Source organism: Esox lucius, chromosome 5, assembly GCF_011004845.1.
Source record: "Esox lucius isolate fEsoLuc1 chromosome 5, fEsoLuc1.pri, whole genome shotgun sequence".
NCBI lineage: Eukaryota > Metazoa > Chordata > Actinopteri > Esociformes > Esocidae > Esox > Esox lucius.
Window position 1 is genome coordinate 22,829,763 of NC_047573.1, and position 16,123 is coordinate 22,845,885.

A 16,123-nucleotide genomic window follows, 5' to 3' on the forward strand; every position below is an offset into this window, starting at 1 on the left:
TGTAGAAGTCTGTAAAATAAAAATCCAGAAAATCACATTGTATGATTTTTAAGTAATTAATTTGCATTTTATTGCATGACATAAGTATTTGATAAATCTGAAAAAAAGAACTTAATATTTGGTAAAGAAACCTTTGTTAGCAATTACAGAGAACATACGTTTCCTGTAGTTCTTGACCAGGTTTGCATACACTGCAGCAGGGATTTTGGCCCACTCCTCCATACAGACCTTCTCCAGATCCTTCAGGTTTCGTGGCTGTCACTGGGCAATACAGACTTTCAGTTCCCTCCAAAGGTTTTCTATTGGGTTCAGGTCTGGAGACTGGCTAGGCCACTCCAGGACCTTGAGATGCTTCTTACGGAGGCACTCCTTAGTTGCCCTGGCTGTGTGTTTTGGGTCGTTGTCATGCTGAAAGACCCATCTTCAATGCTCTTACTGAGGGAAGGAGGTTGTTGGCCAAGATCTCGCGGTACATGTCCCCATCCATCCTCCCCTCAATACAGTGCAGTCGTCCTGTCCCCTTTGCAGAAAAGCATCCTCAAAGAATGATGTTTCCACCTCCATGCTTCACGGTTGGGATGGTGTTCTTGGGGTTGTACTCATCCTTCTTCTTCCAGCCAAACACGGTGAGTGGAGTTTAGACCAAAAAGCTCTATTTTTGTCTCATCAGACCACATGACCTTCTCCCATTCCTCCTCTGGATCATCCAGATGGTCATTGGCAAACTTCAGACGGGTCTGGACATGCGCTGGCTTGAGTAGTGGGACCTTGCGTGTGCTGCAGGATTTTAATCCATGACTGGGTAGTGTGTTACTAATGGTTTTCTTTGAGACTGTGGTCCCAGCTCTCTTCAGGTCATTGACCAGGTCCTGCTGTGTAGTTCTGGGCTGATCCCTCACTTTCCTCATGATCATTGATGCCCCATGAGGTGAGATCTTGCATGGATCCCCAGACCGAGGGAGATTGACCGTCATCTTGAACTTTTTCCATTTTCTAATAATTGCACCAACAGTTGTTGCCCTCTCACCAAGCTGCTTGCCTATTGTCCTGTAGCCCATCCCAGCCTTGTTTAGGTCTACAATTTTATCCCTGATGTCCTTACACAGCTCTCTTGGCCATTGTGGAGAGGTTGGAGTATGTTTGATTGAGTGTGTGGACAGATGTATTTTATGCAGGTAACGAGTTCAAACAGGTGCAGTTAATACAAGTAATGAGTTGAGAACAGGAGGGATTCATAAAGAAAAATTAACAGGTCTGTGAGAGCTGGAATTCTCACAGGTTAGTAAGTGATTAAATACTTATGTCATACAATAAAATGCTAATTAATTATTTAAAAAACATACAATGTGATTTTTTGGATTTTTGTTATAGATTCCGTCTCTCACAGTTGAAGTGTACCTATGATAAGAATTACAGACCTCTACATGCTTTGTAAGTAGGAAAACCTGCAAAATCGGCAGTGTATCAAATACTTGTTCTTCCCACAGTATATGTGCAAACATGGCTATGGAATGTTCCTATGCATGACCCAACGCAGAGTACCTGGCTACAGCCCTTAGTTGTGGAAACAATCTAAAAGCCACTAACAGGCCGTGGCCCCTAGAAAATAATCTGTGGATGGTTAAATAAGTCAGTGCGTACATCATCCAAACAACCCAACATGTTGGGTTAATCTCAGAACCCAATTGGGTGGATCAAAATAACACTGCATGTGTTCTATCCACTGTTGAACCAATGCTTGGTTACCAAAAACAAGATGTCTAATAAAGGCTTAACTTGTTGTTGTTATTTTGTGTTTCACACTGAAATAAAACGGAAATATGTCAGGGTGAAAGTAGGTGTCTTTCAGCACATTGTTTGACTTCCGCCCCCTGTTTATCTTATCTGTGTGGCGCTAATAGATGTTTTTCACTATAATACAGTAGAAGAAAACCTCCCTGCAAGATGACCTCTTCTTATCCCAGCAGGGGCGGGGGGGGGCGGGGGTGGGGGGTGAGGAACGACACACGACTGAGTCAGTGTTAACACAAATCCTCTGTGACTTCCTGTTCACTACTCCTTGGGTTTTGGTTGTCCAGGGCCTTTGCTTGTGATCCCCGTGACTCCAGATCTACGTCAAGGATGTTACACAATACGCTCTGCAGGTGTGTGTGTCCCCCCCCAGGTTTCAACCTCAGTCCATCCCCCCGCTCGTTCCGTGCACGCCATCTAATCCCTCCAAGTGATTCCAGATGTGGTCATGCGGGGTGGGATAGTGTCTCGGCAGTCTCCACAGTGTCAGCTCCTGTCCTACTGGTTACGCAGTCGACACAATGTACCGGTTGAGCTCCCCCCCAGATCTATACATATGAAAGGGGTGCGGCAGGGGCCAAGAAAACACGGCACCCACTGTCACCAGAGTTTTTCTCAGCCTAAATGTTGTTGAGACAAAGTGATCGCTGAGGCTATAGTAGCTGTGTCAACATTTCTCCTTGATCCGCATTTATCTTGGCCTCAGAGGGTGCCTTGCACTGCTCGAATAGGTCCTGTGTTCCGTGACCCAAGACCACGGATCAACTAAAAGCCTATTATGGCGCCTTGTATTAAGTGTGTTAGCGAATGTGGTTCCAGAGCATTCAGCTGTGAAGGAAAACATGGGTGATGAACTTCAGTTGACCAAACGGAACAAATAACATGGAAGTCCCGCAGGTGGATGAACCACTAAAGAGGTGCTGCCCCTTGGGTAAATGGATGTGTGGTTGAATGGGCATACACATAAGGTTGCTCGTTATGGATTTTCTTTAGTCGTATTGTTCCTCTCTAGGTTTCTTCCATATAGTATTTTTTCTAGCCACTGTGCTTTTGTTTGATCTATTGACTATTAACTGCTTAAGAAAATGTGATTTTGCGAAAATAATGTGGATTGCAGAAGGTAAACTGCTGTAGGAAAGACTGACGGAGAGGTAGATAAACTGCTGTTGGACGGACGAATGGACAGGTAGACAGCCTGCCGTTAGACAGACAGATAGACAGGGAGACAACCTGCCGTTAGACAGACAGATAGACAGGTAGACAACCTGCCGTTAGACAGACTGACAGACAGGTAGACAACCTGCCGTTAGACAGACTGATGGACAGGTATACAGCCTGCCGTTAGACAGACAAATAGACAGGTAGACAACCTGCCGTTAGACAGACAGATAGACAGGTAGACAACATGCCGTTAGACAGACTGATGGACAGGTAGACAACCTGCCTTAAGACAGACAGATGGACAGGTAGAAAACCTGCCATTAGACAGACAGACAGGTAGACAACCTGCCGTTAGACAGACTGACAGACAGGTAGACCACCTGCCTTTAGACAGACTGACAGACAGGTAGACAACCTGCCGTTAGACAGACAGATGGACAGGTAGACAACACGCTGTTTGACAGACTGATGGACAGGTAGACAACCTGCCGTTAGACAGACTGACAGACAGGTAGACCACCTGCCTTTAGACAGACTGACAGACAGGTAGACAATCAAGACAGACTGATTTTTGGCAGACTAGACAGACAAACAAACCTGTGTGTCTATGATGTGAAACATGTCGGCCCCATTCCCCACCAGACGGTTGGGGATCCTGATGTCCACCATGGAGCCAGGTAACCTGCTAGGACCATTGTTGATCACCTGGAATAAGATGGTGGAGAAATGTTATGTAGAGGCAGATGAAGGGGGAGAGACAACAAAGAAGTCAGAGGTGATAGAGGTAAAGACCTGGGGTTATAGAGAGATGGTCGAAGATGGAAAATAAGGTGAATATTTACCTGTGGTACAGATCTACACTCTAAATAAAACTGACACGAATTGACTCAACCCACACTAGTGATACCAGTACCTGGAAGGTGAAGTTGAGAGGCTGGAAGTTACACTCCATGTCCTCTAGCTGAACGAAGCGAGACGCATCAACGGAGTTCCCATACACAAAGGACTGTGGGTTTACAGCACTGTGGATGGACAGTTAAACAGACATACAGACAGACATTTCAACAAACAGTCATTCAGACACAGTGCTTAGTATTTTACAGTACCAACAGATGCATGTCCATTTGACTATTCAAGGCTAACAAATCCCATTTTTGGATATTGCATATCTTTCAGTTCTTTCAGAATTGACAGTTTGGCTTAAAACAACTATATATTTATGTAAATATGCAGTGATTGGTTAGAAATGCAATACCCGTTGTCGTACTGGAGTGGTAGGTCAGTTCTATGCAATAATACAGTGATTTGAGCGTTTTATGTGGAAATTGTGCACTATGCAAGCCTTCACATAAAATGTGGGGAATGTTTGATTTCGCAAATAATTCTGCAATCCCACTTAAAAGCACTTTATCTCTAGCTGCACTTATTCAGAGGGTTCAGACAAGGGGGGGGGGGGGGATCCTGTCTCCTCCTACAACAATTTTCCTCTGAATAAGTGCAGCAAGATCTGTCATCTGATTATGCAGCTCTGTTACAGCTCCATTGTCTGATAACGTAACACTGCTGTAGTCATACTGTCAGATAATCTTGTCAGATAATGTAGCTCTTCTGTCTGATAATGTGATGTGACACTGCCCTCTGATAATGTAACTCTGCTTTCTGACCATGCTGTCTGATAATGTAGTCATGTTGCTATCTGTCTGGTGTGTTCAGTTGTCCAAGGTCCCAGGAAGAGACAACCAGACATACATCATACATTACCAGAGACAACAGCAGTCCATTTGCATACTGGTTTTACTCTAGTTCTCCTGGAAAGACTCAGATCTTCCTGTTTCCACTAGAGGTGTAACAATTTTCATTCTAGAATGATTAGGTTCGATTTCAAACTACGAAAAAAAAAAAAAGAGGTTTGCGATTCAGTGATTAAGTCACCGCACGTCATTGATTGTGGCCAGCTGTTAACACCTCCACCATATCCATGCAACTGATCATGTAAGGTTCATGTAAAGGAGTTGGCACTAAACCAATTGTTTTAAAAAAAAAACTGTTAAAACAATTATACTGCTCTATACTTGCAGACCTATTATTTGTTTAACTTTGGCAGCAACTATAAAACTCTACATTAGAGATTCTGCAGCAACAATAACACCTCCGATTTTCATATTGCCTTCAAAATAAATGTTGCGGTGTGTCTTTAGTGTGTATTGTGTAGGCTACATTTTCAAAGGAAAAACGATGTGGTGGAAAATATAAACATAATAAAATTACTAACTTTAATAAGTTAAAGGACACTGAGAAATGGTTAGAGCTTAAGTAAGTTAATTTAAAGAACATATCTAACATGAAAAAATAATGCTTGTCATCATTAGTTTCGGAGAGGGATTGTATTATAAATCCAACCACACGTTGTTTTACATCCCCCCACTGTAATGTACAAGAGATACTATTCAGTGCAGCACTGAATGTATTGAACAAAATACTCAGGAGAGTTTGTAACCCCCAATGCAACACTCTGTACTGTACATGGAATTCATACTGCCTCATTAGTTAGTAGCTAGTGGATTTTCTTAGGAGTCTGGTAGGCGATTCATGAACAGTTTTAGATAATGGTTATTTGAGAGTAAGTGGCAAGAAAAAACTCAAAGAAATAATAAATGCAAAAGCGAAGTTTATGGCAATGGATTTGCAGCCTTGACAAATAAATTCCAAGGTTTAAATAGTTATATTTAAATAGGCAACAAATGCTGGACATTGTTGCCTCCAATAATAAAATTATTTTTTCCATTGTAATTGTTAGCAAGTGTTCTATTTTTGAGAGTTGTTAAATTTTGAGTGTTAATTTAAATATTCTATGTTTTTGTTATTTTTACGCTGTATTAAAGTTATTTTAATAAAAAGCTATTGTTTTTTATTTACAAAACAGGGCCAAAAGTCTTAACAGCAGTGTAGTCAGCACTGAAAAAAAAGTTGATCATCGAAAATAGAGTTGAATCGTGACCTAAACATCGAAAGTCAAATCGAATTCAGGATTTGGAGAATTGTTACACCACTAGTTTCCACCTATGCTACCCATCTCACAGGACCAAGGCTCCGGTGGAGCTGCTCTTGTCTATATGCCAGCACAGTATCTTCTGAGTTGGCATTTACATAAACATTTCTTAACCATGAACTCTCACAAAGAATCTTTGAAATTTCAACAAAACAGAAAAGAAATTCCCAGGTACCAGAAAACAAAGTGACTGACAGGTCGGATCTGAAAATGTATCGTGATGGTTGTAAAGCTACCTCAAACATAAACCTCAGCTTTTCTTTGGAACCTAATAATGTCTTTTGACTAGATTAGGAGTTCCTTATCATGGGCATGGGTTTCACACGCATTGTGTAGCTTTGCCCTGAATATGGCCATTTGCATTGGACTTTCCAAAGAAAATATACACAAACAAATACTCTTGGCTCTGCATGATCATTTCCTACAATTTTAGAATTCAGAACTGCCTTAATTCTATGTGGCATTGATTCAACAAGGTGCTGAAAGCATTCTTTAGAAATGTTGGCCCATATTGATAGGATAGAATCTTGCAGTTGATGGAGATTTGTGGGATGCACATCCAGGGCACGAAGCTCTCGTTCCACCACATCCCAAAGATGCTCTATTGGGTTGAGATCTGGTGACTGTGGGGGCCATTTCAGTACAGTGAACTCATTGTCATGTTCAAGAAACCAATTTGAAATGATTCGAGCTTTGTGACATGGTGCATTATCCTGCTGGAAGTAGCCATCAGAGGATGGGTACATGGTGGTCATAAAGGGATGGACACGGTCAGAAACAATGCTCAGGTAGGCCGTGGCATTTAAACGATGCCCAATTGGCACTAAGGGGCCTAAAGTGTGCCAAGAAAACATCCCCCACACCATTACACCACCACCACCAGCCTGCACAGTGGTAACAAGGCATGATGGATCCATGTTCTCATTCTGTTTACGCGAAATTCGGACTCTACCATCTGAATGTCTCAACAGAAATCGAGACTCATCAGACCTGGCAACATTCTTCCAGTCTTCAACTGACCAATTTTGGTGAGCTTGTGCAAATTGTAGCCTCTTTTACCTATTTGTAGTGGAGATGAGTGGTACCCGGTGGGGTCTTCTGCTGTTGTAGCCCATCCGCCTCAAGGTTGTGCGTGTTGTGGCTTCACAAGTGCTTTGCTGCATACCTCGTTTGTAACGAGTGGTTATTTCAGTCAAAGTTGCTCTTCTATCAGCTTGAATCAGTCGGTCTTTCTCCTCTGACCTCTAGCACCAACAAGGCATTTTCGCCCACAGGACTTCCGCATACTGGATGTTTTTCCATTTTCACACCATTCTTTGTAAACCCTAGAAATGGTTGTGCGTGAAAATCCCAGTAACTGAGCAGATTGTGAAATACTCAGATTGGCCCGTCTGGCACCAACAACCATGCCACGCTCAAAATTGCTTAAATCACCTTTCTTTCCCATTCTGACATTCAGTTTGGAGTTCAGGAGATTGTCTTGACCAGGCCAACACCCCTAAATGCATTGAAGCAACTGCCATGTGATTGGTTGATTAGATAATTGCATTAATGAGAAATTGAACAGGTGTTCCTAATAATCCTTTAGGTGAGTGTATAATTATAAACAGGGTGGTTAGAATTCTGAATGCTGATTGGCTGAAAGCTGTGATAAGAATACCAAATATCACAGGCTAGATATCACATTAGTTTTTATGGCTATAATTAAGGTGGTAACTGGTTTATAATAGCAATAAGGCATCTCAGGGGTTCATGGTGTATTGAATATATTAATAAGAACTGCTGTTAACTGTGGTCTATTGACAATATACCACATCCTCTAGTGCAGAGTTGTCAAACCGGTTCCACGGAGGGCAGTTTTTCCTTTAAATTGGTTCCCAGTTCAGACCTAAACAACCAGGTGAGGATGGACCTAACTAATTAGTGACCTAATTAAACAATCAAGTACAAGGTGAGAGTGAAAACCAGCAGACACTCTGCCCTCCGTGGAACTGGTTCGACACCTCTGCTCTAGTGCCTAATTATTTAAACAAACCAGGTTGTAGTCAGGTGACATCATCGAATAACATATGGTGTAGCATACATTTTGAGGTTCAATATAGACAGGACTTCGAGCCACTCACCCAGTGATAATGGAGTCCACCTCATGGACCAGTGGGATAGACAGATCTAACGTATTGTCCTGCAGTTTGTGCTCCGGGTTGGCACTACAATGACAAAAACAAAAGAGGCCTTTCACATATAGTCGGATTCATGCAGATGATGACACAAGTTGATAATGTTTAAAAGGAGAAAAGTGAAAGAACCAGAAGAATAAGAAAAAGAACCAGAAGAATAAGAAAAGGTAGAGTGGTTAAAGTAAAACGTTTTCTATTCGAACGAGAAACATGAACGACAAAGCTAAGTACAGAATTCTGTCTGAAGAAGAAGAATAGCTTTTGTATTTATTCTACTGCTAACTCCCACTGAGGACGTATTCACCATCACTCACCCATCTGCTCAGTGGCAAACATGCATTGAAAATGACCTGCACATACAGTGGCTAGACAATGATGGCATCAGTTTATACATTAGTACACTAATAGTAATAATAATAGTAATAATAATAGTAAATATAATAGTAATAATTATAGTAATAATAATAGTGTAGTAGTGAAATTCCAAGGCAAATGCAATTACCAACGTCAATGTTAGCCAAAATATCGTCTTTCACAACTCTGAAACCCTGATTACATAATTTGTAAAGTGTCGAAATTAAATGATTATATGTTACGGATCCACGTTGTGTTTATGTAATTTGTAACTAATTACCTGGGTTTGGGCATACCAAGACTAAAACACACACATTAATCGAGAGTATAACGTCTCGACTTACCTTTTTGCATGAACGTAAAACTGCAACGTCTCGTTTTCCCCTGAAAGCCGGCTTGTGTCGAAGATGACTGCAAGATGATACTGAGGAAGCACAAAAAAAGATTGTAATTTTTGGGGAAGAAATTACAATTGGGAAAGTTAAGTAACACAATGTAAATGATGTAACTGTCAAAACCGTTTGTTTGCTTTGTTGGGCTCTTCAGGTTCTAATCACATTCCCAGTGACTGTATTTAGTAAAAGTGGTTATGGCACTGTTTTGATTAATAATTACAATGAGATTCACAGTGATTACAGACAACATTGTAAATGTGTAGGATGACATCCTGTTCTGTATGAAATAACGAAATAGTACATTGGATTGTCTGGAAATAAACGTTGGTCAAAACAACATGTAGGGCATTTGGGGGTGTGGGGCTTAAGGGTGCAGGGGGAAGAACATTCAAAACATTTGTTCTAATGTTCTAATGCTAACTGAGCCATGACAAGAGCTATACCTTAGTTTGTGCTCTCATGAAGGGAAATCCCACGCTGCATTTAAGGAAGTCTAAATCAACAAGAGCACAGGAAATGCCCTTCTCCTCCTGGAAGACACAAAAACACAGGAAAGGAGGTGAGGAGAGTGAGATGTCCTGAGGTGGAAACAGCATGAGAAAATAGGAATACCCAAAATATCGACAGACATAGGAGAAACATACACACAGGGATGGGGCATGAAGAGAGTCAAAGGATAGAGGACAGAAGAACGAGACATTGAGAGGAAATATACAGTATGCACTGTATAAAGGACATAGACAGCACAGAATGAGAAGAAGGAAGAGACAGGAGAAAGTGTGTGTGTCTGTGTGTGTGGAGGGGGGGGATCTAGAGCTCCACACTGGAACTGACAACTGTGACAGTGAGAAAGTGCACATTAATCATTGATGACATGCTGGTTCCTTCAATTCAAAACCTGTTCACAATGCGGGTTTAAATGTATTAATATACAATGACATGTGTTCAATGAACAGACTACAATAAAAATAAAATGATCACGCCCACACACTCTCTTCACTCCATGGCCTGTGTTTGGAAGCTTATATAAACATGGAGCTTCACCGGCTGGACTGTATAAACAGTGTGTCCCTGTCCATGTGTGTGTCTGTGTATTTGTCTGTGTATGTGTCTGTGTGTGTGTGTCTGTGTGTGTGTGTTTGTATAAACACTTTGGACTTGACCCTGTGAGGAGGAAGAATTCAAACAGTGAGAGTTCACTAAAGGGCTCATGTTTCTTTGTGTGTGTGTGTGTATGTGTGCTGTGTGTGTGTGTGTGTGGCGTGGTGTGAGTGTTTTGGAAGGGGGTGTGTACACGTGCTGTGTGTGTTATCAGTGTAAGTGTATTATAAGTGTGTGTGAGTGTGTTTGTTTTCGCGTACATGCTGGGTGTGCGTGTCTGTTTGTGCACGAGTACATGTCTGTGGAGGAGGATGAAGAAGACTGTGACGCATCACAACTTTGACAAGCCCGCTGATGAAACCAGACAAAGTAGTGCTTCTGGAATGTTCAGTAGAGCAGGAGCTGGAGAAGTTAAATCAAGGGACGAAAACATTTCAGAATTTATGCCCGCAGTGGAGAATCATACTGCAGACGTTAAGTCTTTTAAAATACTATATTGTTACTTATAACACAGCTGTCAGCTTGGAAATGTTTTTTTCAAATTTCTGTAGCGTACGGCAGCTTAACTTAAAAACTCCCTGGGCCGGACGCCAGTCAATCACAAGACATTGACACCAATATAGCTCCTTATTTCAGAGTGTCAAGGCAATGTTTATTTGTTCTCACGTCTTGGCCAGGGATTAAATTCACAACCTTCTGACCTTACTTCTGGCCTTTACAACATCTGAATAAGCAGCTTATTGACCAGTGAGCGGACTACCATCTCATACTTCTCACTCATACAGGTGGATGTAGACGCACCTGTTACTGTATCCTTAGAAGTCACCCTCATTCTCTTACTTTCACCCACCACCCATTAGCAGTCTTTAGGACTTCCCTCCTCTCTTCTTTGGTCACACAGCTAAGAGGAAATGCACTGTCAATCCATTGTCACTCCACCCCTCCCTCCCTTAGTCAGCATTTTCCCAGCTCCAGAGCCCAGGTGGTGGGGGGGCAAGTACCATCCCCAAACCCCCTGCATGGACACATCCAGGGTCCCGGCAGAGAGGGAGGGGACCCAAAAAGTACTGGCAATCGAGGAATTTCCTGTCTGTTTCCTGTTCTCCCGCAGTGCAGTTTGGATCCCCAGGGAAGGGTGTTAACTGGTGTGGGGGGGGGGGGGGCAGGTATGTGAAGGAAGAGAACTACAGTGAGACAAGAGAGGTAGAGGGACAGGCAGAGCGGAACATCTGAAATGCCTTCATCCCTATAAAAACTTTGGTGCGCGCAATGATCACTTAGTACATCAAGTTACAAATAAATAAATCACAAGTTCGTTATTTATCATATCTACTTATGATGTGTAACATTGCTTTGGCAATGGTTTCACATGCCTACAAAGCCCTTTAAATTGAACTGAGAGAGAGAGAGACAGAGAGAAAGAGAAGGGGGCAGGGGAGGGGGAGTAGTCAGCCTGTTTACCCATCACCCACCTGGCAGGGTCTTGAGAGGGAACAGAGCAGACATATGGCTTTTCCTCTCCATGGGGAGATGAGGGAGAGGGGACTGCTGTCTGTTTTTTCAGCTCTCCCTCCCTCTCTTTATCACTTTCTCTGGTATTTATCTCTTTCTGTATCACATTTTCTATGGTCTTTCACTGTTTTTACTCTCTTTCCAACCACGTTCTCGGCTTTCCTGAAATTCCTCCTGACCTTTGCTCTCTCTCTCTTTCTTTTCCCCCTCTTTTTCTGTCTTCACTTGCTTTCTTACTCCATCAACCTCCTTCCCCTCTCCTCTTTCAGTCTCTTTAGTATTTCTCTGCAGTGAGACTATTCATGACGGGATAACAAAAAAATCACTAATTTTGCTTAAGTTTCTTCAGTGTCAATAATTGCTCGCAGGGAATGGTACCAGTATCTCTGCCCGCCCTTTCTCCCTTTCTTCAACTGTCTCTGGCCTTCTTCATTACGATCCCATTACTCTTCTATCTCTCTTGCTCTCCCTGTGACCCTCTCTTTTTCGCTCCCTCCCTCTGTTTTCCTCTCAGTCTGGTATCTCCCAGTCTATGCCCTTTCATGTCAGGAATCCCACAGACGGTAGACGCCATTAAATCTCACTGGGTTCGTCAACCTTTCTTAAGTGTCAGCAGAAGGTATCAGCGGGACCGTAATTTGTGGGGATGATATTACCCGCGAGTCCTGTTTGACATTCCCAAAACATTTCACTCCCTGTCCTTCCTCTTCGCCCGCTGACCCGACTGTATCTCTGACACTCCCTGGTAGATTTCTACTTCTGAACTTTCACTCAAAACGTAGATCGTCGTAAGCAGAGTGGGACATAACCCAGACTCCCTGCCAGTCGGTCCTAACACTTGCCGACCATCTTTAAGACGGGAGCAGTATGGCGGAAGCTCCCCCGACACACCGGCTTATATTCATCTGAACTACAGCTGTCAAAGGGGAATGTGTTAATAAGTGCATGTGTCTTCGGCCTGACCCTTTTAAGCACATCACATGCTGCTGGACATCGCTGAAAACGTGCATCTAGCCGACATCAGTCAATGACGGCCAATGAGACTGTGTTTAATATGTGATTTAATAGAATTCATTACGTTTCAATTATCCATGTTTCGCGGGCCTTTTGAACCCATAGTTTAAAGAACAGTGTTTTATGGTTTGAGAGAATATCTTGATACTGTGAATGGCTATTGCCATGGGGAGGTTTAGAGAGCAGACTGATGGAGCTTAAAATACAACACATGGGTAGTCTTTGTTTTATGATCTAGAAGAGATACCGCTCTGCACAAGTCCGGCATTGTAGCTAATCAAAATATCTCAACCTGTTACATGAATACTTCAAACCGTTTGCATAATGTCATCTAATGTGCTTAGTAAGTTGTTCTAACCTGCTCCGAAAAGTCCACTGTGAATGTGCCCGATCTAAACAAACCTCTTTCCCTATGTCGTTGACCTCTACTTTTGTAGCTACTAACTGGGAATACAACTCCATGCTTTCTGGCGCTAGAAAAACAGTGGCAAGGCAGATTTACTATTGGTTTCCTGCTGTTATCTATGCAGCAGGTTGTGAGGAGGCACATACTCCTCGGCTATGATGTTTAGGTGTCCAAGAAATTCCCCCTAAATCAACACAAGTTCATCCCTTTCACCAACACCATTCCAACATTCCCTCTCACTGCTCCCTCCTTTCTATCTCTCCATCGTTCCAGAGATACGCTCCCTCCCTAACCTTCACAGCATAACTCACAAAGCAGTACCTGCTGTTTTGTCCTAAAATGGATTTAGCGTTTTCTAATGCTTTTCTTTGGTCTCTTCGGTTCAGTTCAAACACACCCTCACCATATGAATGTGGACTTCGCCACAATCACCATCCGTCTAAATCAGAACACTGCTTTGTTTAAAAGTCTAACACCGGTACGGCATCCTCCCGGTCCCTCAGAACGTCTTCAACCAGAACCTGTGCCGACGTTCCAGTCTACACTGCAGTCTATTTCAAAATACTTTAAAAGCCGGCAGTAGTGGCGCTGGCATAGGAAGAAATGTAATACTTCAGCTGTTATAATAGCATAGCCACAAAAGTGTCAAGCCCACCCATCTGGCAGTCCTGGAAGTCCTGTAGCCTTCATAGGACATTATTCCAGTTGGATTTGAACCCGTGTCAGTGGCCTATCCTCAGGCTCCCGGAGGAGCGTGTTGTTGTTGAGCTCCTGAAACCAATTTACCACCATGGGTTTTCAGACATCTCTGGTTGCAAGAGAAAACGAAAGACGACCAGACCAACACTCTAAAAGAAGGGGGGAAAGGGAGTTCATGCAAGCACACACACAAACTGAGAAAGAACCTCAGGGGAGTAGCAGGAGCTATGAGCTGGTAAGAGGGTAAAGAGGGGTCGTATACACACCTCTGACTTTCCCAAGCAAGAGATATGTCATTTTGAAATGTTTTGCACAGTAGTCAGAGGGAGGTTGTTGCTGTGTGAAACAATGCAGACCTGAGTATAAATATTATTCAGAATCCTCTCAAATACATCCTTATGCATATTACCCATTTTTGATTGAGCATGTCTGTTGCAATGGTCCAAACATTTCAGAAACCTCAACCGCTTGGCCACTCTTGGTAGGTAAAAACACACACACGAAGTCTTTGAAAGATTTCCAAAAGCATTTGAACCCCGGTCTGGCTGTGAGAGATTCCACTTTCTTCTACTAATATTGTTTGGTTTCTCTCAGTTAGTTTCTAATCCAGCTGATTCCTCGACCTCTCAGCTTCTAAAACAAAGAGTACCTCAACTTTTCACCTTTATGGACAAAGAGGGACTCTGTTACAGGCCGTAAGCCAATACTAAATGTCAACCTGACGATAACGATTCATTAAATTAGCCAGGTGAAACTAAAACACAAGATATTTCAGTCAAATAATATTGTGCTTATTAGATTCTATTCAAATATCCAGTCAGTTTTTGGTAGTCTTTTTTTCTATCGCTCTTTCCATCACTCTTAACCTCTACTTTAATTCTTTAACTCTTTGACCTCTATTTTCTCTCTCACGCACTCTCTGGTCTCCCTGTCTCTCTAATCAAAGCTGTGGTTGACTTATTCTGGATCTGACTGGACTGCAAAGCTTCTCATCTCTCTTCTTAGTCTACTTGTATTTTATGTAACGACAATGTATGGACAAAGAAGACTGACAGACAGCACTCAAAAAGAAACGTCCTGCTTCCAGCCAAAAACACAAACACTTGTATTTGTTGCCTGGGAAAATCATTTATAGTTTTTGGGGAAAAGTATTAGTTTAAATGCGTCAAAATCTGTAATAGAAATATTTTCACACACTACGCATAATGGGAATTGTTGGCTTCATTTGCTTTCACATCATAGCATATTCAGTGTCTTGTGCTTTTGTAAGATCTGAGAAACAATCCCAAAATTCATGGTTTTCAGGATTTTGCGGTTGTAGAAATCCTTTTCTGAATATTAGCTTCTGAGTCCAGCAATCATTTAACAGGGGTTGTTGAAAAATTTGAGAATGCTGGGAACATTTGTGTAATTTGGCAACCCTATCTCTTGACATGGTTGGCCAGTACTGAGTCAACCTAAGGAAACAGAGAGCTGCCATTACGTCTTTGATCTACACACACAGTCTGTCTTCTGTCATGCTCCTCTCTCCTCTTTCCTCTCTCCTCTCTCTTCTCCTTTACTCTATCCTCTCCCTCTTCTTCTCTCTACCCTCCACTCCTTCCCATCTCCTCTCATTTCCTACTCGTCTCTCCAGCCCAAGGCTAGGTTATGTCTGTCTCCCTCTTCCACAGTTGAGGCTAAGGCATTTTCTGAAGTTATTGCATTCCATGGACAATTTTAATTTCCTAAAGTTACCACTGATCATGATCAATTGTTAATTAGAAGCCAACTGGTTCTTACCATCCATGCTGATTGACTGAAAGCTGTGGTCAAATCAAATCATATAAAATGGTTGTGAAGAAATCTACTGTACTAATTGTGTTTATGATGACAATAAGGCAGCTCAATGATTCCTGTCTATGGCCAATATATCATCCACTTCTGCCTTTTTGCTTAAATAAACACTCCTCGTGATCCTTAACACATTTATTTAAACATTTCCAAGCAGCAACCCACAAACATAAAATAGACATGGTCTATAAAATGTAAAACAACACTTCAGCCTATAGAACTGCACAACAAATAAACTACGTAGTACTACAAACAGCAGAAAAAACAACATCAACAACAACATGAAGCCTAACATGTAGTCAGACAACACTTCTACTTTAATAATAACACAACAACTAAGATTTCTGCCAGAAGTTCATATGAACTACTTCCCTTCACACAACAGCTGGCCCTAGCAACCAGAGAAACAACAAGAACAAAACAGGAACACACCTTCTGCCAGTAGTTGATATAGAAGACCTCTTTGGAGAAGTTGAAGTAGATGTTGGTGTCGTAAGCGTCATCCCCTGTGTTGGAGATGGTCACGTTCAGAGAGACATTCCTCACTCCACCCAGGGCTAGATGTGGACTCACATGGAGCCTGAAGGCAGGAATACCACAGTTACTAAGATCTTACATGGGGACAGAGACA

General features: G+C 42.3%; 1 protein-coding gene across 1 annotated transcript in view; it reads right to left on the reverse strand.

Annotated features, from left to right (window-relative positions):
- The window catches only part of itga9 (integrin, alpha 9), an 87,466-nt gene that overhangs the window by 11,903 nt on the left and 59,440 nt on the right, over positions 1–16,123 (reverse strand). The window contains exons 18-23 of the mRNA XM_029119909.2: positions 15,925–16,072; positions 9,371–9,457; positions 8,877–8,956; positions 8,125–8,208; positions 3,866–3,974; positions 3,550–3,657 (exon numbers count right to left, since the gene is read on the reverse strand). Coding sequence (XP_028975742.2) covers positions 3,550–3,657; positions 3,866–3,974; positions 8,125–8,208; positions 8,877–8,956; positions 9,371–9,457; positions 15,925–16,072 — 616 coding nt within the window. The remainder of the gene's footprint in view (positions 1–3,549; positions 3,658–3,865; positions 3,975–8,124; positions 8,209–8,876; positions 8,957–9,370; positions 9,458–15,924; positions 16,073–16,123) is intronic.